At 38.2% G+C, this 26,343-nt stretch overlaps 1 protein-coding gene across 2 annotated transcripts in view; it reads right to left on the reverse strand.

The window, feature by feature from the left end:
- The window catches only part of LOC132127207 (CDC42 small effector protein 2), a 33,246-nt gene that overhangs the window by 2,962 nt on the left and 3,941 nt on the right, over positions 1 to 26,343 (reverse strand). The window contains exons 1-2 of one of the 2 annotated variants that reach the window (XM_059538958.1): positions 13,601 to 13,781; positions 6,960 to 7,219 (exon numbers count right to left, since the gene is read on the reverse strand). In XM_059538958.1, coding sequence (XP_059394941.1) covers positions 6,960 to 7,013 — 54 coding nt within the window. In that variant the 5' untranslated portion in view covers positions 7,014 to 7,219; positions 13,601 to 13,781. Of the gene's footprint in view, positions 1 to 6,959; positions 7,220 to 13,600; positions 13,782 to 26,343 lie in introns of those variants that run through there. The other variant, XM_059538957.1, reaches the window with a different exon arrangement.

Consider the following 26,343-nt stretch of genomic DNA (forward strand, 5'->3'; position numbering starts at 1 on the left):
TTGAGATCCATCTTTCCACACTGAGGGACTCGGACACAGCTATTCCAAAGGTGACAACATTTACTGAGGCTCAAGAAGGCAACACAATGCATTAAGAGCTGGGGGTGTAAACTTTTTAAACTGAATTGGATCGAATTAAATAAACAATAACATGTCATTTTCATGATCCCTCTTATTTTGTTAAAATTATAAACATTTGACATATTCTGCAAGGGGCACAACTTTGTGTTTAAATACCCCTCAGTCGATACAAAGTTGATGGGGAGGCCTTGCTTGGCTGTGGCTCATTCACTAAACAGATTAATGATTGCTCTTAATGTGCCAGACATCGTCAGAAACCTTCACTGATCTGTTTCTCAGGATCAAGACGTGACATATGCAGTTGCTATGAGAACTGGACATGGACAGAGGAGATGGCATTTCACAGCTCACCACTACTGCATTTATCAAACCTGGTTAACGTCAACATACTCCACACACGTTTATGCTGCTCTCAAGTAAACAATTAAAGGAATACATAGAAAAGCACAGTTTCCTGTGCTAGCTAAATATTCTCATGGAATCTTTTTTTTTTAAAGAATATTCATAATAAATAATAGAAAAACAATTATAACATGCCACACTGGATTTATTAATCATGAAAGTCTTATCAGTAGTGGGCCAGTTTTCTCCCTCACCCATCACTGAATATTAAAATAATATATCATTACAGTGACTGACAAAAAGTAGCAGAAGATATTATGTGAAATAACTCATTGACTCCAAATTAAAATGTAAAGTTACTGTAACAACCATGCTGTGAGACAATTTCTCATTTTTTATATTTCAAAATAAAACATCAGGTGGCCTTTGTTATATTGTTACATGTTCAAAACTCGAAATACCTGGCTTTCACACTCTCAGAAAAAAAGGTACAAAAGCTATCACTGGGGCGATAGCTTTTCAAAAGGGACAATTTTGTACCTTTTAGGCACTAATATGTATTCAACAGTTCCTCTTCTCCGTTTCTCTCCACATCACCGTAGTGCCATTTTGGAGATTATGAGCAGATGGACTATTCAGATGATATCTTTCATATTTATCTGGACCTTGACAGTGTAAGTTACTTGGCAGTCAATGGGACAGTCACAAGACTCCCGGTTTTCATCCAAAATATCTTAAATTGTGTTCTGAAGTGCTAATAGGTTTGGGATCATGTGAGTTGTTGGGAGCGCAGCGTGTGGCCCTCAGGATCTGACAGCAGAAATCAATATAATTGACAAAACCTCTTATTACTGCAATTTCACAGCACCGCTCAAACCGGCGAGTGAGCTGTGAGGAAGCGCACGGCAGAGAAAGGTCACCGATAAAGCACCTTCCCTTTTTATGCCATATGTTAACTCATAAATACAATGAAGACTACACATTAAGTGTGATCTGCCAACTTAGGCATCATTTGAAGACTTCACAGACATGCACCAAAAGCAGAAAGCTTTCGGAAATACCTTCTTTAAGTCAAATGACTCTGAAGTATATGTATATGGTAGAGTATATACTATTCATTCAATAGCAATTCAGGAAAAGTATCTAATGAAAAGTCTGTCGGCTGTGTGTTTCCAGTGAGAAGTGCTGTTTGATCAGGGGATGAAGGTTTCTACACTCGTCACAGGACGGGTGACAGCTCATAATTAGGACACGTTTTTGTCTCTTTGCTGTGGGGAAAGTGTGACCTAATTTAATAAGCACCCATCTTCTTAAATTACACACTGACTGAAGATCAGCTGTCCTTACTGCAACTTCTCAAGTTGAGCAGAAAACTTTTGCACTAATGTTGTAATTCATTTGTGTAAAGTGAACACAGAAAATAACCAGACTCACAGAACAGCGAAATACAGAGAGTGGCTCCATCAGATATTAGCAAAATTAAGTCGGTCACATTTTATTTTAGTCAAATTCAATTGTTGGACTCGGTCTGTTCAGGCATTCAATTCTTCCTTAAATCTGTTTTTGATCTTTTGATCGAATACTGAATTATAGAGTCATCTGAGGTTGCATTGTATGTAAAAAAATAAATAAATATTGGTTTTCATAAAGAAAAATGCATCAAAAAATAATTCTTATTACAGCAAGAAGCCAAGGAAACATGTTTCTCCATGACTTTTAACTCAAAGTTTTTACCTATTTCAACTTCATCTTGTAAGACATTCAAGAATATTTTTTTAAGTCAACATTAAAACTATTGTGATTTATGAATGCATATTATAGACATGTTATAGAGATTAGTGAAATTAACATGAGATTAATGAAATTAATCTGTGCATAGGATACATTTTTCCAAATAGTTTTGATCTCGTTTAATCAGAATGTAATAATTAAAGTCTGCAATCATTTAGTCCACATAACCCCACCCTCCCTAAACCTCCTCTTTTGAGTGCCACGCCCACATCTCAACATCCAACCAGCAAGCCATACACAGAACCAAGTCTCCACCCAGCAGTTTTTTTCATTTCTAATAATCAATTTCACTCAGATGTATGTCAAAAGACTGAAGAAAAGATCTACTGTATTGCTACTTCAGTTTCAATACAATGTCAAGTCAGTTTAAAACACTTGAAATGACCTAAAATTATTTACTGAAATGACTTGTACAGTCAGTGATGTTTTTTTACACTGGACAATGTGTGCACGCATTTCAGACACCAGTCAGTTAAATATCATAAGTGCTTGTAATAACACAAGTCTCAGAAATTCATTGTGTGCTTTAGCTTTGAAAGGCCAAAGGTGGCAAATCTCTCAACTTATACAACTTCAGTCAAACCAAACCCAATTCAACTTAGCAGCAGTTTCCGAGATCTGGGTAACTGTTCAATTACTGACCAACAGCGTTGGGGGTAACACACTGCAAGTAACATGAGTTATATAATCAGATTACTTTTTCAAGCAAGTAGTAAAGTAATGCAATACTTTTTAATTTACACTAAACTGAGTTACTTTTTCAAATAAGTAATGCTAGTTTCTTTGTTTCCCCATGTATTGACTGACAGCTCTCCAGTCCTCATGTCGAGAGAAATCAGGAGTAAGTACAGAGCGTTGTGTGTGAACTTACTGTAGTTCAAGACTAAATGTGAACATTTACTCATCTCACCTGCACAAAAACAATTTCAGTGTTTCCAAAATGAATAAAAACTTGAGAAAAGAAAACTCAGAATATGACGCACGGCTGCAATAATTAAATGTAAAAAACACAAATATATTTTATGTATTTAATCCTATTTACCAGTGTTTTTGCTGCTGACTTTCAATGATCCACTCCAACCACTAAGCAAAAATTAATTTAGACATTAATGTTCAAATTTTTATTTTCATTGCTGAAGAGTGTTGAACTTTCTTCTCTTGCATTCTATTCTTAATGCAATCAGAATAGCAGGACAGCTGAAAGGTTTGTTTGAGCTTTCTAAATTTAAATTTCCTTTAGCTGAGGCATATTTATTTCACTTTTGTTATGAAAGGGATTTTACATTTTATGTCAAAATCTAACAATCAAGCCCAGCCCAGAAGAGAAAAAGAAACACAATGCATTACTTTCCATAAAAATTAACTAAGTAGTGCAATTAGTTACTTTTTTAGAGAGTAACAAAATATTGTAATGCATTATTTTAAAAGTAACTTTACCTAACACTGTTAAACAACACCAGTAATTATTTTGTATTCAAGAAAACAAATCAACTGATATTGGCTACTACCATAATGTAACCTTTTGCTTACTAGTCCAGATCTTCCAATAACAGACAGCACAACTGTTACAAACAAACCTAAGTCATGAATTAATCTAATAATTCTAAATGCCAAAACATTTGCAAACCCTGAATACAAAATGTACTCAGGTTGTACTTGGCAAACAGTCTCAAACTAGATTTCATCACACCCATCTTATCAGTAAATCGTTCTTTGGTTAAATTAAGTCATGGTATGCCTGTTGGGGCTGAAGTATTTTGTTATTATAAATCTCTTAAGCCTTATTAACTGAGCAGAGATAAATTTGGCATAATGTGTTGTGACAGCCAAAATCTCACAGAATGTGAAAATGGCTGAGGTCAAAAGGGCAAAATTATTCACATCCACGCAGAGCCAAGGATTTCAGACTCATCAAACACACATGCTTGTAGATGAGCATAAATCAGATGTGTGCTAAAATAAGTGCTGTTACCACGATGCAAACATACACTACTGCTGGTACTTACAGTATTTCGTATTTTGCTAACTGATTTCACTGAAACTGAGATTTTCACAGAGATCTGAAAGTGCAGATTCAGTGTGGGACTTATTATTGTTAAAGAGGACATTTCATGTTCAAAATGCAAAACTAACTTCCCTGTGTAACATGATCTACTAAAACTAAAAAGCAAAAACAGCTATAGAGGAAGTGCATTGGCCATGGTTCAAATCGTACTTATATGACTGCCGTCCGTTCGTAGCAGTGAATGAAGAAGTATCATATCTATCACAAGTGCAGTATGGAGTACCTCAAGGCTCAGTACTAGGACCATTACTTTCCATGCTTTACATGTTGATATATGATGATACTCAGCTCTATATTTCTTCGCAGCCCGGTGAAACACACCAATTTGCAAAAATAACGGAATGCATAGTCTATATAAAAAACTGGATGACGAGTGGATGACGAGCTAAATTCTGAAAAAACAGAGGTGTTAATTATAGACCTAAAAACTCTGCTTGTAATAACCTAGAACACTGTCTAAGACTTGATGGCTGCTCTGTCAATTCTTCGTCATCAGTTAGCAGAGATGTATAGTAACGAAGTAGAACTACTTCACTACTGTACTTAAGTACTAAAAGGCGGTATCTGTACTTTACTAGAGTATTATTTTTTTTTTGTCCTACTTCCACTTTTACTTCAGTACATATTTTCGATGAGTTTAATACTTTTACTCTGGTTTTTTTTTATATGTGCTGCATCGTTACTCGTTACAATTATACAAATGTTACGAATCATTCCATTGCAAACAGAACGGTAGATGGCAGGTTTGATGAAGCTGGCACATCATTGAGCGAATTAAGCGATTAAGAAGACTGCGCGTGCTGACTGAACTGCTGTGAAGAGAGAGATGAACACCGAGCCGAGCCAGATAATGACTCGTTCACGAGTCAAGAACCGGTTGCATCAGTTTTCGAATCACCAGTAGTTCTTTCTGACAGTTCGATTCAATAAACCAGTTGAAGAAAACAGTTCACCGGTTCTTTTGCGCTCGACGTAATGGCGTCATTGGCATTGACTGCAAGCCTTCGGTTTACCGGCACTCATAACATTAGCACAGAATCAGTTCAGAATCAATCACCAAAAGAATCAGTTCGGTTCAGATGCTCTGTGTGTCGGTCTGCTTCACGCTGAATCACACATGCACAGTATCATCAGCTCCTCGGTTCTCGAATCGGACGCGTCTGACAGAAACAGTTCTTGACCACTGATCTATAATATGTTATATATATAGATCAGTGTTCTTGACTCGAGAAGAGTCAGTCTGTTGTTCGTTATCCGGCTCGGCTTGGTGTTCATCTTCAGTTCTCTCTTCACAGCAGTTCAGTCAGTGTACTGTTTGAGTAAATGAATTACTCCGGGGATATTGGTTTGTTTGAACTCAGAGGGAGTGTCAGCCACATTAAAAAAGTTAACAGCTTAAGTCATTTGTTGATTAATGTGTATTGGAGACGCGAACCGTTTAAAACGATTCAGTTTGATTTGGTGAACTGGTTCAAAAAGATCCGGTTACATCGAATGATTCGTTCGCGAACCGGATATCACAAACTGCTTTGTTTTGAACTGTCTCACAACAGACACGGAAGAGAAGACAATGCTGAATAAAGTCGTCGTTTTTGCTATTTCTGGACCCAAATGTATTTTCGATTCTTCAAAAAATTCTAACCGACCCTCTGATGTCACATGGACTACTTTGATAATGTTGTTCTTTTTTTCTTACCTTTCTGGACATGGACAGTATACCGTACACACAGCTTCAATGGAGGGACTGAGAGCTCTCGGACTAAATCTAAAATATCTTGAACTGTGTTCCAAAAATAAACGGAGGTCTTACGGGTTTGAAACAACATGAGGGTAAGTTTTTAATGACATAATTTAGCAAATTGGGCGAACTAACCCTTTAATCTGTTAATCTGACTGTAACAAAAACTTACAGTCAAAGGAACTGTGATTGTCCTTTAGGTTATGCATTTGAAATATTAAAAACAATATGTTCAAACTTTTGACTACTTTCTTTAATAACTACATAACACAATACTTGTACTATTACTTTCAGTACTTGAGTAGTAAATTTTCAAATAGACTACTTGCAATACTTAAGTACAAAAAAATGTTGAATACTTTAGTACTTCTATTTAAGTGTGGTGCTTAAAGAGCACTTCAACTTCTACTCAAGTAATTTTTTTGATAGAGCACTTGTACTTTTACTCAAGTCTGGGTCTCTAGTACTTTATACATCTCTGTCAGTTAGAAACCTAGGTGTGCTATTTGATCGCAATCTTTCCTTAGAAAGCCACGTTTCTAGCATTTGCAAAACTGAATTTTTCCATCTCAAAAATATATCTAAATGTCATCCATATCACAACCTCAATCGCAACAAATGTAAACCTGGAAAGAATTTTGCAGAACAACATGTACTGTATGCAGGCCACAACTGCATTGTTGCAAATGCTTAATTCTATACTGTACATGTAAAGTACTTAAAGACACATAATATAAAAATGTCAAATGTTTATGGTGGAACCAACCTTGACTAACTCGAGGTCTAACAGAAGACTAAAAGAGAGACAGATGTAGAATATCAAAGCGGTAACTGGGAACCCAGCAGGAGAACAGGAACAGGAATGAGCAGGTGACTGATTAAAACAAAGAGATTTCTTTCCGGTTTCTGTGGTTTGGAGGCTGGAGGGGATGATAATCTTACCGGCTGCGGCTGCTCGGCGATACAGCAGTTGAAGCACAACCAGAATTCACTCATGACTCGCAGACAGTCTTAAAGTGCCGCTGTGCCCGTGGGCCCTAAGGGGCTCTGGCTCTTCTGGACGGGGCTCTAGGTCTGATGAGGGATGGTGGGGGTGTTCTGCAGCCTGAGGATCCAGGGAAAGGAGAGCAGGAAGAGAGCAATGGCAGAGATCCAGACGGGAAGCCTGTTTATGGCTCAGTCCACTTAGCAAACACTCAGACCTGCAGGACACAAGAAGATGCTGTCAGATCATTTACACCAGTGTTTTCCTCACGGGGAACAAATGGGACTGCACAAGTAATTGAAATCAAATCAAAATAGAGATATATTATTATATCACTATTTCAAAACAAAGGTGAATAATATGTCCAGCCATATATGGATGGATGGATGGACAGACAGATGGATGGATTAGATGTGTCATCTGTGTATAAAAAGATAGTCCGCTAGTTAATTAGTGTTTGCTTGCTAAACTTGTCATCATACACTAAACTATAATTACACATTAATTATGATTCAGTGTTGCTAGTGCGAAGGGAATTAGCATTGATGTGTATTAGCCTGAAATGACACTCTTAGGCAAGAAAGCGGTTCTCTGTTGCCGGATAATCTTTAAAATAGTAGTTTACAGACATCCCGATGGCTCTCAAAAAGTATTTGGATACTAAGATCATTTAAAACAAACTGTCAGAATATCATATTTCAAACCAAATGTCATTGTTGTCATTGAGTTTTCTGTACTTCCCTGAGACACTCTTAAGCAACAGACGTGATGGGGATTTTAGTGAAGGACTGAAGTAGAATAACCACAGGTGGTTCCTTTTCTATTCACGTTCACACTATATCTATTGTCTTGTGATTTTTAAATCCAACAAACTTCTCTTTGTGAAGTATTATGCACCGTGCAGGTTCTGTCATTCTTTCAAATCAACACCTCTTGCTTTATTTTATTAAGGCAATCACTCAAAAATATTTGGATTTGTATCATTATAGGGTGGTTGTGTACACACACTTCCAACACACATTTCAATTCAAACAACTTGTACAAGTGAATTTTGCATCCGATTACCCCCTTAAAGCCGATGTTAACAGCGGTATGGCGCTGTCGGTCCTAACAGACAGTTCACTGTTCAACAACGAGGGACACACAGGGTCAGAAACTCTACTTAAAAAATAAAATCAGCTCCTAACCATTCAGTTACTAAAGTACTAAGGCTTGTCCAAGTCAAGACAACAGATCTGCTGAAATTAAATGCAGTGAAAACAGAATTCACAGAGGAATTATAATATTAGTTTCTAAGTATTATATCATACTACTGGTGCCATTCACTAATAATCACATGTATTAGTCAAACCTATACGTATTCACACTGGAGAATTTGTCACAAACATTCATTCATAAGATTCACAACAGCTGCGTAAGAATTTGTTCTCAACCTCGTTCTAATGTTAATGAATTCTAAACAAGTGACTGTGTGCCTGAGGTTAGATATGTACATAAAACTCACACAAACTACTTTGTTTTTGCAGGTCAGTTATGCATAATCTTATCTTAAGTTTTAAATAAAAAGACAAAAGATAAGTGAAAATGCCTTTCAATTCACTGAATTATCAACAGGCACAAGCATTTCTATATGGTTACGAAAACAGGCAAAAACAATATGCTTATTAAAATATAAGCCATATTTTCTTTGAGTTTCCATTAAAAATAAGCATACCATGAAAATATAGTAGACATCTGCCATGATAAAATGACTCCTAAAGCAATATATATATATATATATATATATATATATACACACACACACACACACATTGGCCATATTGCCAAGCTTTGCGTTCAGAATACTGCAAGAAGTGTTATTGGATTATGTGTAAATATTATTAGTAACAAATGTTGAACACATGTGGTGTCTTTTACCAAATTAAATGGCGTTTTTTTCCCCCAAAAAAGAAAATTCTGTCATACCTTACTCGTTCCAAATGATGAGCTTCATTATTCTGATGAACACAAAAGAAGAGATTTTGGAGAATGCTGGTACCCAAACAAGTTGATGGTAGCCATTGACTTACATAATTTTGAAGTCAATGGCTACCGTCCAGTTAGAGTGAGGGTGAGTAAATGAAGACAGAATTTTCATTTTTGGATAAACTATTCCTTAAATATTCATTTTGAAAAACAAATAATACATGTTTTTTTACTGGACCGTGAAGAACTTTTAAGATAGTTTTATTTACTAATGATCATTTCATTAATAAAATCAATGGTAAACCAACAGCCTCAAACCAATCGACTCAAAGATATTGTCACGATCATTAGCTGGAGTGCCCACGAACTTCAGTAAAGGGCACTCCACTCAGGACCATTCCACCCATCAACCACCAGATGTCACCATATTACTTGGACACTAGCACCTCTCATCTGTTGCACCACACCCAAACTACATCTCCCATGAGCCTCTGCATCACTATCACCTTGCACACACCTGCACCTCATTCATCAGCTAATCTTCTTGCCACACCTGCACCTCATTTACACACACATTTAAGCAGCACTCACACACAGCCACATTGCAAAGTCTTGTTTAGCCAGTCTGACATTTCCGAGCGTTTTTCCTTGTGTTTGTTCCTTCTGTACCTGACCTTTGGATTGTTTATACCGACTCTGATTCTCTGCTGCCTGCCCCGACATTTGCTTGTTTCTGTTATCGATTCTGGTTATCCCTAACATACCTGACGCCGTTACTGATCATTGCCTGTCTGACCTTTCACATAATTAAAGTTCTGCATATGGATCCGAACGTCTCGGTCTCATCATTACAGATATTACGATGCATTGCGCAGCTCAAGTGTGTTTGCTAGTTTCAGTCCGGTGCCGTTCGCATTTTCTCATCCAGCACCGCGTCGTTTAATTATCAAATGCATTTGCGCCCATTTGTGCTGGTCTAAAAAAGAGGTGTGTTCAGGCGCATTGCTGGCGCATTGCTATTTTAAGGGGCCAAAAATAGACTGAACCATAGACCAACTCAAACCTGGTCTACAGTCTTGTGCAATATTTTTTCTTCGTTATTTAAAGAGCGTACACGCTGCTTATTAAACACAGGGACGCACGGCAGCACACAAACTTCCAAATATTAAAAATTAAAGGATTGCAATACCTACCTTTTTGTAGGCTAATTAAATATATATATATATATAGTACAGACCAAAAGTTTGGACACATCTTCTCATTCAAAGAGTTTTCTTTATTTTCATGACTATGCAAATTGTAGATTCACACTGAAGGCTTCAAAACTATGAATTAACACATGTGGAATTATATATGGAATTATATACATAACAAAAAAGTGTGAAACAACTGAAAATATGTCATATTCTAGGTTCTTCAAAGTAGCCACCTTTTGCTTTGATTACTGCTTTGCACACTCTTGGCATTCTCTTGATGAGCTTCAAGAGGTAGTCACCTGAAATGGTCTTCCAACAGTCTTGAAGGAGTTCCCCGAGAGATGCTTAGCACTTGTTGGCCCTTTTGCCTTCTGTCTGCGGTCCAGCTCACCCCTAAACCATCTCGATTGGGTTCAGGTCCGGTGACTGTGGAGGCCAGATCATCTGGCGCAGCACCCCATCACTCTCCTTCTTGGTCAAATAGCCCTTGATGCCTTCAGTGTGACTCTACAATTTTCATAGTCATGAAAATAAAGAAAACTCTTTGAATGAGAAGGTGTGTCCAAACTTTTGGTCTGTAATGTATATATATATAAATGCCTACATGTCATAATGTATAGTCATCGCATGTATCAGAATTAGGCTATCTATTTGCTCGCACACGAGCAGCTCTGTTTCATCTCGGGACGCATTCTGTCTTTGCGTTTGCCAAATTCCGCCGTGTAAATAGCAAATCCGTCATGGCTAGAGCGCAACTGGCTCTTAAAAGGAATGGAAGATGAGACTCTGATTGGTTTATTGCACGTTACGCCCAAAAAACACCCATTACTCATTTATTAGGAAAGAACACTAAAATGCTGATAATACATGCTTGATACTTTTCACTGAAAATGTGCATATGAATAATATGATTGTGGGCAAGGTGGTGGACACATGCTGGTGCATCCTGTGCTTAAATCCATGAGCCACATGTCTATGGAAATGAACCCGTAAACAGAGATGCTCTCTGTGCAGCGTCTTCCGCTGCTAAAATTATCTGTGCATTCAATACGCTTTGATTCCTTTCTTGATGTCACAGTTTCTATCTTCTCCACAGTCTCTATTCATCCTGGATTCATCAAGTCAAGATCTAAAAGTTGACAGGATATGAGATCATTTCAGACGGAGCTCTATCCGCCACATGCTGTGACTAGAGGAAGCATCTCAAAAGACAAACTAGAAATATAGCACAACATAAACGCTTTGGTCTCGGAAAAAGATGATTACATTTTAAACATGTATACATGCCAAGGTTAATGCATAGTTGATTTAGTCAACTTCTGATTGTAGATTATCTCTAAATAAACAGTTACCGTATTTTTTTGGACTATAAGTCGCACCTGAGTATAAGTCGCATCAGTCCAAAAATACGTCATGGCGAGGGAAAAAACATATATAAGTCACACTGGACTATAAGTCACATTCATTTTGAACCAAGAACCAAGAGAAAACATTACCGTCTACAGCCGCCAGAGAGCACTCTATGCTGCTCAGTGTAGACTACAGGAGCACTGAGCAGCATAGAGCGCCCTCTCCCGGCTGTAGACGGTAATGTTTTCTCTTGGTTCATTTCTCTTGGTTCATGTCAAATTAATTTTGATAAATAAGTCGCACCTGACTATAAGTTGCAGGACCAGCCAAACCATGAAAAAAAGTGCGACTTATAGTCCGGAATATACGGTAAGTCCAATTCTGATATTCTCTTTCTTAGGAAAAAGAGACTTTGTGGGAAGTCGTGGCCTAATGGTTAGAGAGTCGGACTCCCAATCGAAAGGTTGTGAGTTCGAGTCCCGGGCCGGCAGGAATTGTGGGTGGGGGGAGTGCATGTACAGTTCTCTCTCCACCTTCAATACCACGACTTAGGTGCCCTTGAGCAAGGCATCGAACCCCCAACTGCTCCCCGGGCGCCGCAGCATAAATGGCTGCCCACTGCTCCGGGTGTGTGCTCACAGTGTGTGTGTGTGTGTTCACTGCTCTGTGTGTGTGCATTACGGATGGGTTAAATGCAGAGCACAAATTCTGAGTATGGGTCACCATACATGGCTGAATGTCACTTCACTTTGAGCTCAACCAAGCAGCCAAGAAAGTTAAGAACTTTAATTCTTAAGGACGGTTCACATTATTAGGAACTACAGCAAGCTCATCTCCATTTTTCTAGGGAAGAATCCCATGTTCCCGGACAGGAAGACACACAGAAATCACTCCATTAGTGAGAGCAGCAGACCCATTAAAAGAGACTGTCAGTGCAAGAAAGGCCTCTGTGTGAGGGGTCAGAGGAAGACCCTTCACAATACACCCAAGACCTGTTCCCAGGGTATCTGCCACGCAATGACACACGCGAGAGATTTGGACATACTACACAGTGGTTTTATAGGACTGCTATGAGTTATTTACACAGATATTTTACACCAGGTTTAATAGTAGCTTGTTCAATCAGACTTTAGAGTCTGAACTGTCTATTACATCATTTCAATAGCAATATTTTGTTCAGAACTCAAGTGTTACGTAATGTAACACTAAGCTGTTTCTACACTGATGTTGGACTGTTACGCATGCTTGGTTTGCAGCCATCAAGTTCAAAATAAAAGAGAAAATAAAGAAATAAGATTCATATGTTTTATTTACTGGGTTTTCTAAATGTAGACATTACCACATGCACTGTAAAAAAAACATTATCTTTCACTAAGTTTTAAATAAAATAAAAATATCTTTTGCAAGAAAATACTTTCTACTTCAAAATGTCATGTTTAATTCAAAGTGTTACTTGCTGATTATTTCTACTAATTTGTGAAATTTACGAGTAATAGAGTTTGTTTCTTGATAAATAAACCATTTCTATTGAATTTATGGTCAAATAAAATATTCAAATATATACAATTTGTGATCAAGTTGTCTTTCTTTTTTTTTTAATGAGGAATTAACACTTATTCGGTATTCGATTGATCAAAAGTGACAGTAAAGACATTAATGTTACAAAAGATTTCGATTTCAAATAAGTTTTGTTCTTTTAGAATCCTGAAATGTATCACAGTTTCCACAGAAATACTGAGCAACACAACCCTTTTCAATAATAATAATGATACTTGCACAGTTTTACCGTTTTTGGTCTATAGTTTTGATAAAATAATTGCAGCTTTGGTGAGCAAAAATGTAATAATTTTTTTAACAATCTTACCGGCCTCAAACTTTTGTATACACAGTTTACTATGATATAAAATGATTAATCCCGGCCAATATAACATTCTGATCACACCACCTTCCTTTATTTGTGCATGCATATTATAACTCATCAGGAAACCATCATCAAGACCTCATCAAGACCGGCCCCAACCAAACGCATAAATCATACACCAGTGCAATAGCTCCCAAAGAAACGACTGATTCCCAGTCTTACTCACCATGCTGACCAGCTGCAGTGATGAAGTGAGAGGAGCCTCAGCGATTATCCCAGGCCGAGGAGCTGTGGGCTCTCCAGGTGGCCTTTGTCCCGCACTCAGTTACGGATCAGCGGACGATTGGCATTCACTGCATCACTGACCGGCCAGGGCTCGTGCACGCTCCTGAGCCTAAGCCCCGCCCCTCTTTCCCACTGCCGTGGAGGCTTTTATGTAAGCACCATCCTCCCACTTAATGTGGCTTACGTAAGCAATGCTGGGGTGGAGAAACACTTGCAATGTGCTGGCTTACAAGAAAACCATTGACGAAAACCACATCAATCTGTAATCCTGTTCGCTGTACCACATAAGAGCATTAGGACTTGTCTTCATGTGCTCGATTACATTATGCATTGATGCATGATGCATTATTTATTTATTTTTAAGAAAATCACTGAGATTGTGTTCCAGGGTCACAAATAACAAACAACAATAAACTATTAATAAAAGTACAGCATCAAAAGCATTTGCAATTCATTAGATCATTTCTATTGCGAGAGAAGAGAGTTTCAATCTGAAGGAGCAGGATACAGGAACAGAACATGAGATGGATATGTAACATGAGGAAATGCAACTCAGCAAAAATGGCTTGATTGGAGAAGTGGAATTATAAATGTTTTTTCAGAGAGGGAAGCCTGTCCTTTTCAAAGCTCATTAACCAATGCATGACACGGGATGATTGTTTCGCTTGTTGTTGAACACTGGCTTTCATTTCCTCCATCACTGGGCTTGTTGCCACGGTAGCCGTGTGTGTGTGTGTGTGTGTGTGTGTGTGACCAAATCCACAGTCTACAGTTTATACATTAAACACTCAATGTGTCACAATTAGAGTGTGTATCCGTAGAGGGTAGGACTGTTAAAATATTATAATAAAAAAATATAATAAAATCAGATTCTTTGAATGCAAAAAATTCCATTTTTTAATTTTTTTACTAGAACTAACTTAAACATCTTAAATTGAAAAGGCAGTGACTCTCTTTCCACTTTAGTTTTCATAGGCTACATTCCCACCATTTAGATCCATTCAATATAACTATGAAATATTAGTAGTTTTTTTATTATTTAGATTTTTTTAATTACTATTAAATAAAATAGCTAAGAAATATATTGCTATAATAATACTTATGTACTATAAAATAATCTGAAATGAATATATATATATTTATAGTACTATAAAACCTACAATATTAATATACATATTTTAATTTCTTAATTTTTAAAAGTTAAACCATGTATCTTTTATTGTGGCTCTTTGTTCTCAATGAAAAATATGCACTGTTGGTTTCAGAGTGAAATGCAGGATTGTATTAATTTGATATTGGCTGGCTGAATAACAAAATTGGTAATTTTGTAAAGACTTCCAAACTCTCTGGATAATAAAAGGTTTTTGTTGAGTTTTTTCAGTAAATTTTGGGATATAGTGTATTGTAAATTTTAGCCATTGTTTGTATATTTTATCTGCTGAATTAAATGTACATTACACATGATTTTTCTTGTCATAATCTGAAGTCACATTAGAGACATTTTTGTGAAATTTTGTGGACAAAAAGCTCTATTGTCTATTGTCTATAGTGTAGCAATACATGAAGTATCACTTGCACAGAAATCACTTTCCAGGAAAATAGTGCATTATGTTACTCTTGTGTTACTTTTTGTCACCTGGACTGGGCTTACTTTTTTTCTTAATTAAAATAAACCCAAAAGTTCTATTTTTGCAAACTGTAAAGGCCCTTTTACACCAAAAGTGAATTTAATAAGCCTCTGGCTGAAGAAAGTGCCTCTGCACTCCTGATTTCTCTCAACATGAGGACAGGAGACATGTCAGAGAATAAATGGTAAAACAAAGTGTTACAAACCTGTGTTACTTATTTACCATTAACCATTTAGACAAAAAAGGTTCTTCTATGGCATTGTGAAGGAGCAGGCTGGAGCTGACCTCTGAGGGGACTGGACATCCCAGCAGTAGATAATCTCACATTAATTTGATCATCCCTGCTCGGTGGACATATAACCAGCTGACCAATTTTTAGTCAATTCAATTCTATCCACGTAGCTAAAATAAGTAGTTCATAACCAATAAACAAATGGAGGGAACTGTGCAGCCTCTTAAAGGCACTTTGTCAGATCTTGCTTGAAAATCTGGTTAACCACAATTCTTTTTAACTACAATTTAATGACAATAACTGGATGTAATGATGTAAGTGGTAGTAGTCCATGGATTCAGAAATTATGAAGTCTTGTTAGAGTTGATTTGTACACCAGATAGAGCAGACAAATGATATGTTGTATTTATTTATAGGGTTGGGACAATAAATCGATTAATCATGATTCGTGGATCGATTCTGAGATTTTAGGAATGCATTGTGATTCTCTCTCAGAATCGATTCTGAGCTCAGTTTTTAACATCAGATAGCGCTCTAGGCTATTTTTTAACCGCACACTGAAATGTTCATGAAAAACAGATTAGTTTGGAGCCAGAGCCTGCACAGTAGAGATTTCGTTTGGAGCAGTAGAGATTCGTTTGGAGCAAGAGCCTGCGCAGTAGAGATTCGTTTGGAGCAAGAGCCTGCGCAGTAGAGATTCGTTTGGAGCAAGAGCCTGCGCAGTAGAGATTCGTTTGGTGCAAGAGCCTGCGCAGTAGAGATTCGTTTGGAGCAAGAGCCTGCGCAGTAGAGATTCATTTGGAGCAAGAGCCTGCGCAGTAGAGATTCGTTTGGAGCAAGAGCCTGCGCAGTAGCGATTCGTTTGGAGCAAGAGCCTGCGCAGTAGAGATTCGTTTGGAGCAAGAGCCTGCGCAGTAGAGATTCATTTGGAGCAAGAGCCTGCGCAGTAGAGATTCGTTTGGAGCAAGAGCCTGCGCAGTAGAGATTCGTTTGGAGCAAGAGCCTGCGCAGTAGAGATTCGTTTGGAGCAAGAGCCTGCGCAGTAGAGATTCATTTGGAGCAAGAGCCTGCGCAGTAGAGATTCGTTTGGAGCAAGAGCCTGCGCAGTAGCGATTCGTTTGGAGCAAGAGCCTGCGCAGTAGAGATTCGTTTGGAGCAAGAGCCTGCGCAGTAGAGATTCATTTGGAGCAAGAGCCTGCGCAGTAGAGATTCATTTGGAGCAAGAGCCTGCGCAGTATAGATTCATTTGGAGCAAGAGCCTGCGCAGTAGAGATTCATTTGGAGCAAGAGCCTGCGCAGTAGAGATTCATTTGGAGCACGAGTCTAAGCAGTAGAGATTCATTTGGAGCAAGAGCGTGCGCAGTAGAGATTCATTTGGAGCAAAAGATTGCGCAGCAGGGATTCGTTTGGAGCAAGAGCCTGCGCAGTAGAGATTCGTTTGGAGCACGAGTCTAAGCAGTAGAGATTCGTTTGGAGCAAGAACGTGCGCAGTAGAGATTCGTTTGGAGCAAGAGCCTGCGCAGTAGAGATTCGTTTGGAGCACGAGTCTAAGCAGTAGAGATTCGTTTGGAGCAAGAGCGTGCGCAGTAGAGATTCGTTTGGAGCAAGAGCCTGCGCAGTAGAGATTCGTTTGGAGCAAGAGCCTGCGCAGTAGAGATTCGTTTGGAGCAAGAGCCTGCGGAGTAGAGATTCGTTTGGAGCAAGAGCCTGCGCAGTAGAGATTCGTTTGGAGCAAGAGCCTGCGCAGTAGAGATTCATTTGGAGCAAGAGCCTGCGCAGTAGAGATTCATTTGGAGCAAGAGCCTGCGCAGTAGAGATTCGTTTGGAGCATGAGCCTGCGCAGTAGAGATTCGTTTGGAGCAAGAGCCTGCGCAGTAGAGATTCGTTTGGAGCAAGAGCCTGCGCAGTAGAGATTCGTTTGGAGCAAGAGCCGGCGCAGTAGAGATTCATTTGGAGCAAGAGCCTGCGCAGTAGAGATTCGTTTGGAGCAAGAGCCTGCGCAGTAGGGATTCGTTTGGAGCAAGAGCCTGCGCAGTAGGGATTCATTTGGAGCAAGAGCCTGCGCAGTAGAGATTCGTTTGGAGCAAGAGCCTGCGCAGTAGGGATTCATTTGGAGCAAGAGCCTGCGCAGTAGAGATTCGTTTGGAGCAAGAGCCTGCGCAGTAGAGATTCATTTGGAGCAAGAGCCTGCGCAGTAGAGATTCGTTTGGAGCAAGAGCCTGCGCAGTAGGGATTCATTTGGAGCAAGAGCCTGCGCAGTAGAGATTCGTTTGGAGCAAGAGCCTGCGCAGTAGAGATTCGTTTGGAGCAAGAGCCTGCGCAGTAGAGATTCGTTTGGAGCAAGAGCCTGCGCAGTAGGGATTCATTTGGAGCAAGAGCCTGCACAGTAGAGATTCATTTGGAGCAAGAGCTTGCGCAGTAATGTCGTGAGGTGGAGCCACGTTCTCAAACTCCCACCCAAACTTCGGCAGACCCAATCAACCATAATGACACTCCCCATTTTTATAACATCAAATTAAAAGCTAAAATCAAACATATCACAAAAACGAACAATTGAACATATATCAGCATTGTAAAAACTACCTTAAATGACAGTCCCATTTGTTTACATGGAGAGGGAGGGGTTTATGACCTGTACTGCAGCCAGCCACTAGGGGGTGATCAAAGAGCCTGCAACTTCACTTTTCAGGATGTGTGAGGCACACCCGGTAAGAAACAGGAAGCAAGCAGAATATGGCTATTCCAAAAGCACGCATCGCCATCTGCTGTTAAAAACTAAGCTCAGATTTGACTCAAAAGAGAATCGCGTTTCCTTCGGAAAATCTCAGAATTGATGCAGAATCATTTGTCGATTTGCGATGCATCAATTTATTGTCCCAGCCCTAATTATGTAGTTACACGACTGGATATATTAGAGCTGGAAACACACTGGATCATGCCTCCTGAGATCCCTGGTATTACAAATTGGTGGATAAAGATGTCAAAATACCTATTTTTAGGCATGTTATGAGGTAAGGACATCCTTTCATCCAGCACCAGGAAGATCTTGGTTAGAAAAATGAGGATGAGTCCATGAGTGTTCTCAATTCTGGTCCTGGGGATCCACAGATCTGCACATTTTGCATGCCTCCCTTATTTGCACATAAGAACCCGGGACACAGGTCTGATCTCATAATAAACGTGTTGAAATATTTACAGATGTTTCTCTGCACTGTGCCAAGGGCACATTCTGATGACATCATGCTTTTCCTCAGTATCCAGTAGACAAATCCTTCTTGTGTGATCCAGATCACAAGACCACAAAGTCACAGGCCTCTGAAGACCCTTAAGCTGGTCCTCTTTAAGTTTTATAAAAACCTTCCAAACAAACATATGGTTTTTTATCTTCATTCTCCTACACATATGAGATTTCCAGTCATTAACATTTGCACGACCATGATTTTTTCATTGCTTCATGCAGCATAACAGAGCAGTGCTTCCCCTTTAAAGGTCTGGCAGTAGATTGGCAGTAGATTAAATAAATTACTATTAACATACTATTAATTAATAAAGACATTTATGCATTGGGCAAAGCAATTTACACTGCATTCAATGCATGCATTCTCTAGGCTTGAACACATGACCTCAGCAGTGACATATATAGTGCACATTAGGACATTTTTTTGTTATACTAGAGAACTGAAGATGTTGTTCAATGCAACCATGTGACTTGTCACTTGAGATATTTGATGCAGAATGCTACACCTCGCAGCATGCAAGAAAGGATGTTTGACCACAAATGTCACCAAGTCTGGCACGATATGTTAGCATGGCTGCGTGGCTGTGGTAGAGGGTTAATTTCCCTTTGCAAAGATAGTGGTAACAAAGCATGCCTTATACTACCATTACAGCCAGCTAGCAAAGGCAACATCAATGTCTCATCTCTCCTTAAGGCAATGACCCAGATACTACTGATGACCGACCAGTTGCTTAATAAAGCCATCACTGTCTGCCTAGGCCCAATTTGGCCTTTTTGGCTTGTGAAGAAATCTCTCAGATTCTTCCTTACAATTATACCCGATCAGGGAAATAGCTTTTTTTTATATTTTTAGGAATTACACCTAGCAAAGTCCTAAAAAAGTGCTGTTATTAGTCTACTATATATTTAAGACGTTCACATATGTCTTAAATGATCTCTGATGAGCTAATTTCACACCACAGCTTGAAATCAGCAACTATCTCATGATATGATATAACAAAGTGATGTGTTGCAATTCAATAGATTGCAGTGCATCACAATATCATAACTGGCTCATGATTGACACTATGCCAAATGCACAAGAGATCCAACATGTCTAGTTTCAAGCTCTATTGCAGGTTCACTTCACTTTTATCCAGTACAGCTCTGACCACAAATAAAATTTTAGTATTTGCACCTATTTTTTAAACAATTATGAATCTTTCTGGTTATTGAAAAGTATGGAGGTGCAGAAGCCTTCAGAGAAATGTATGAGGCAAGAACAAAAACCAAGAATGAGCTTGATTTTAAAACATCTTGAAGAAACCAAGCTTGAAAGTTGATCATTCGCGTGCACAGCCGCTGAAAACAGGATGCACGCTGACTGACAATGACATGGTTTCAGTCAGTTCACTCTTGATTCATTTACAAACAGCCAAATACATCGAGCTGCCTCTGACACCAGGTTACTTGCTTATACTATTTTTGTTGGCATCTCAAAGCAGGCGTCTTTTAGTGTGGCTTTTATGGAGATTTAAAAAAATGAATAAAAACTAAATTAAATATGGAAGTTTCATGAATTCTCAGATCAGTTCTGAATGGCACACAACCCTGCTGCCTGTAGTGCCTTTGTGACACTCTGTATATGATATCTGACATTTATTGATTTACCTCATCTCATGTCATGCCAAACCTTTTTAAAACTCTTTGAGTTTTGCATATGCTTTGAACTACTATTTTGACTTTTTCTTCAAAATAACAGCACTGGACTTCACGTAAAATGCATACAGACCAAATTAGCAAAGTACTGTAAACATTTAAGTCATTTGATTGACAAGTTGCAAAGTCTTAACTGTAAAGTGACAAGTGTGAGTCTCTAGATGCTGATGACGTCTTGAGCTGATGTAAAACACACACACATCATATGTTCGTAATGAACAGGAGGGGAAATATCTGCACTTCACGAAAGTGACTGAAATAATGCCAGCGATATGCTTTAGAGAGTTTCTCAGCTGTAGAAGGGATTTTATGTGGAAAAGGCTTCTGGTTCAGTTCACATTCACTTATGGTTTCCACAAAAATTAAATCTGCCACAGCTCTTAATTTTCATTTGGCACTGCTTGATGCATCTTCACACAGCAAGTTTATTGTGCAGTTGTTTCTATGTGGGCCCTTATTTTCTATAATATTTGTGATCTCAAAATAAGTCTCAGGTACCTTCTCCTCAAACAAATAATGTGCCTGGGGCGACATTTCTGCAAAATGATTTTATGCTGCTTCTGCCATGTTTGGAAATTTCCACTGAGTTGCACTAAAAGCATGTTCAGTTATTACGTTATTTGTTGTATGTATTGTAGAAGTTCGGAAAAGTTAATGAAATCTCAAAAGGCAAACATGATAAAAACAGATTTCCTGAAGGAACCATGCTATTGTAGTCTTTCAGTTGTTTTATCGCAACTCATGTATCACGAGACTCATAGCCAAGAGCCCTGCATCACAAACTCAATGGTGTACCAGGTGCGCTACCGAGCAATTTTACTTTTTTTGATAAGCCATACATATGGAGCTGGTTATGTGATGGAAACATCAAAAATGTGTTCATTTACAAATAATGCACTGTGATAAAAGTGTATACAATAGTATTGTGCAGGTAACCATAAAAAAATTATTCTATATTAATTGATCATTTGCCTCTGTAATCATTATTTGTGTGAAAAGGGAATACAAGCTGTTGTGGTTTTACTGCCACTAATGTTCATTTCACCTGGAAACTGCAGAGAGTTTTGCAAAAATGAAGTGGAGGCACATTTTTCATGTAGCAAGTTTAATACTTACAGAACTATACAGTAAGTGATGCTTGCCTTAGAAAAAACAACCTCTGACTGTTCCACATTGTTTAATATAATTTACATCAATTCAATCCCTGCTCTATAATTTAATGAACTAAAGTATGTTCGGTTCTTCTGCAAAGGCCAAAACTAAATTAAAGCTGCAATGCCACAAACACTCGAGGACAGGTGCCAAGATACAATTACGCAAGGAATTTCTGACCATCGCACAGACGAAGGGTCTTAAGCCTGGGAGGATCTCTTAAAGAGAAACATATGGAGGCTAGATTAGATTAGGACGTTCCTGAGCATTCTCCGCTCGAGCTGTAACTCACACCAAAATACAATGGTTTGAGAGGAAAACGCGATTTCACAGTCTTGGTATTAAAACCATCCTAGAATACACTCTTGTTTTGTCCTGAATAACAATGGTGCAATCACTCACTCAATGGTACTTGACCAGATTTCTGTGATTAGCACCAAATAAAGATTTTTTTGTTTTGCTGTTGGATCATATGATGCAGAACTAGGTTGCAAAACAGTACGATGCACTTTTAAAAGCTTGCATTTATAGCCACAGTTTGGGAAGCGTCCAAAGCATATATAAGAGGAAAGATAATTGCATATGCGACAAAATTAAAAAAAAGTAATTTAGAAAGAGAAAAAACGTTGGAAAAAGAAATACGTGAATTGGAGAAGGATTTGGCGAGACAATATTCAAATGATAAATACCAGACTATTTGTAAACTAAAATATCAGTTAAATGATGTTTATAATAAAAAAGGCTGAATATGGCTTATTAAGGCTTAGAACAAAATTTTATGAAGGGGGTGAAAAGAATGGTAGATCATTAGCGAGACAACTGAAGCAGCAAGATAACCTAAACAATATATCAATGATTAAAAAAGATAACCAAGTGGTAACCTCATCAAAGGAAATAAATTCAATTTTCAAATCATTCTGTCAAGATTTGTATACTTCTGCTGGTGCGCTTAATGAGGAGGAGATGGAGACATTTTTCTCAGGTCTACAATTACCAACTCTCTCTGGGGAACAAAAAATAAGGCTGGATGCACCTATAACGGGAGAAGAGGTCAGAGCTGCTATTTCATCAAGGAAAAATGGGAGGTCGCCAGGTTTGGACGGCTTCCCGATTGAATATTATAAGAAATATATTGATCTTTTGGCTCCAGTCTTGCATAAAGTTTATCTTGAGGCACTAGAAATAGGCTCCTTACCAGGTACATTTAATGATGCACTAATCTCCCTTATTCCTATAAAGGATAGGGATATTTCAGATTCAGCGAATTACAGACCAGTAAGCCTTTTAGGAGTTGATTGTAAGATTCTGACTAAGGTTTTAGCTTCCCGCTTGGATAAGATATTGCCAGACATTATCAATGGGGATCAAGTTGGTTTTATTAAGAATAGGTGTTCGGGTGATAATATGAGAAGACTTATCCATCTTATACACAAAAGTAAATCTAGCCTAGATCCGGTGGCGGCCTTCTTCCTTGATGCGGAGAAGGCCTTTGATCGGGTAGAATGGGGCTTTCTTATGGCAGCCCTTTTAAGGTTCGGGATCGGGCCTGGATTTTGTAGCTGGGTGAAAACTATATATTCCTGTCCAAGGGCAGCAGTTTTGACAAATGGATTGGTGTCAGACTTTTTCCATCTTTCACGTGGGACCCGTCAAGGGTGTTCTTTGTCCCCACTGCTCTTCACGATATTTCTGGAACCACTGGCTCTAGCTTTTCGCGCTAATACAAATATCAGAGGTGTTCACGCAGGGGGTACGGAACACAAGTTGTTTCTGTATGCCGACGACATCTTAGCAGTGTTAGCTGTTCCCATGAAATCTTTACCGGCGTTGCTCTCATGTGTTGAGTCATTTTCAAGGTTGTCAGGTTATAAAATAAATTGGTACAAATCGGAAAGCATGCCGCTTTCAGCATCATGCCATTCTAGGTATATTACTACATTCAATTACAAGTGTTTACCTTCAGGTATGAAGTATTTAGGAATATTATTAAACCCAAACTTAGAAGACATTATGCTTTCAAATATGGAACCTCTCCTCCTAAAAATAAAAACAAATCTGGATAAATGGGGAAAATTGAATCTTACATTATGGGGTAAAATTAATGTGATTAAAATAGTGGTGGCCCCGCAGTTCAATTATGTTTCCATGATGTTACCTGTAAGAATTCCCTCACATATATTTAGTCAATTTGAGAAGATAATTAAAGATTTTCTGTGGAACAAGAAGAAGCCAAGAGTTAATATAAAGAAAATGTGGGCCTCTAGAGACATTGGGGGAATGGCTCTTCCAAATGTGAAACTGTATAATTTAGCATTTGAGATGTCAAGACTCGTCAAACACTGGACAGGGTTGGACTCTGAACTGAGCTGGATCAAGATTGAACAGGAATTAGTGAGTCCTTTTACGCCCATGGATGTTCTCTCACAGGGATCAGCTAATAATGGACAGGACTTTCATCATAACCCGGTACTCATGTATTCTAAAGCTGTATGGGTAGAGGTACACAAGATTTGTGGAGCATCTCATTTAATGACAAACTTATGCCTCGTTATGGAACAACTCTGCTGCACGGATTGGGAAAAAAACTGTATATTGAAATGAATGGCTGGCAAAGGCATACACAGGATAAGTGATCTTTATTCAGAGGGAGTGTTTATGTTCTTTGTTGAAATAACCCAAAAATATGGTCTGACTAAGGAAAATACTTTTTGGCAATATTTACAAATAAGGGATTGTATTACCAAAGGGAACTTTACTCAAAACACAAATGCAGTGGTGGAGTTTTTAAAATTGTCTGGTACAGCACTTAGAGCAGCTGTTTTCTACAAATTATTTAACAATTTAAAAAAAGAGATATGTGAAAATTTGAAGACCATCTGGCAGAGAGATCTGAGTTGTGTCATTAGTAAAGAAGATTGGTGCAAAGTTCTGTCACATTCCACTAGGCAAGGCAAGGCAAGTTTATTTATATAGCACATTTCGTAAACAATGGTAATTCAAAGAAAGTAAAATAATAATGAACAAGAATAAAACAAGCAATTTAAAAACCTTTAAAATTATTAAAACTGTACTTATTTAAAATGAATTTAAAACTGTTAGAAAATCATTTTACATAAAATAAAATAAAAAAAACAGTGAAAATATATATTGCAATCAGTTCGGACATTACACAGTGCTCATTCAATAAATGCACAGCTAAACAGATGAGTTTTAAGTCTAGATATAGACTTAAATATATAAAAGAGACACTAAATATATAAGAGAGGCCATGGGGTAAATTTACTCAGTACAAATGAATACATAGATGGTACTTCACTCCTTCTCAACTTCACAGAATGGGAATTATGCCTAATAATATTTACTGGAAATGCAGCTCAGATCCAGGGACATTTCTGCATGCTATTTGGGAATGTGGGACAGTTTACCCCTTTTGGCAAAGAGTACTGGACAGTATAGGAAGGTGGATCGGCTTGACAATACCCATGTCACCAAGATTGTGCTTATTAGGGGATCAGTCTGTGTTACCAGGAGTTTTGAAATATGATTTTGTGGTTAGAAAGGTGGGGGTGATTACAGCTGCTCGAGTGATTCTCAGTGTGTGGAAGGATCCATCTCCTCCAGAGTTTAACAGGTGGAAGGAAAATATGCTGAAAATTGTGTCATATGAAAAATTCTTGGCCAGGATTAATGATGATTTGGAGGGTTTTGACAAATCTTGGGGACGGGTTTTTTTTGCCTGAGATTGATGGATTTTTTATTGTTTAGTGCGCTTCTCTTTTGCTAAGTCTATTATTTTTGTGGTGTTGTATAGGCACATGTATAGGCACTTTATAATTTGATTTTAGAGTACCTTCTTATTTTTACATGTGTGTATGTTTGTAGGGATTATTGATAACAGGCCCAAAATGTAAATGTAAATGTGAATTAATCATGTGTTCGGAAGCTGTTTTTTTTATTTTATTTTTTTGTTATGGGTGTTTTGGTTTTATTTTGTTAAAAAATGTTAAAAATAAATAAAGACTTTGATTTTCTAGAACACAGATGGAGAAAATCTGACGAATCTTATACAGTAATGATGCTGAAAATTCAGCTTTGATCATAGCAACCAATTATATTTGAATGTACACTATAGTTTCATATATAAAACAGTTATTTTAAATTCTGATCAAATAAACACACCCTTAGTGAGCATAAGAGACTTCTTACTGACCCCAAACCTTTGACCCATGTAGTTTCTAGAAGTCAAGACAATGTAATAGTATTAAGTTAAGGCCTATAGTGCTTTAATGTCTTATAGTGCATAATTTATCAGTTTAAAGCTGACAGTAGGACAGTCTACAATCAGCTATAAAACAGTAGAGGTAGCTTATATATTGCTTTATGTGAGTAAACGGTAATAGCTGTCGACTTAAGAAATACTCTGGTGTCGTGACAAACCCACGTTCTGCCAGAATTACTATTAGGTGATGAGTATCACTGTTTTGGTCATATCGCACACCCCTAAGCAGTTTCATCAATAATCTGATAGGAAATCATGTTTTATCACTTTATCTTTAGGCCCCCCGTGTGCGAACCAAAGGCGGATGTGGCAAGCAAAGAAAAACTCGATTTGATGTTGGATAAAGGAGAAAAAACAGCCTTTGGCTCCATCAGGGGTCCAGCTCTCCTCTGGCTATACAGTATAAACATGATGCCAATAATGTTATAATATTGACTGAACAGTATGATTATGGACT

This window comes from Carassius carassius, chromosome 45 (genome assembly GCF_963082965.1).
Source record: "Carassius carassius chromosome 45, fCarCar2.1, whole genome shotgun sequence".
Lineage (NCBI taxonomy): Eukaryota > Metazoa > Chordata > Actinopteri > Cypriniformes > Cyprinidae > Carassius > Carassius carassius.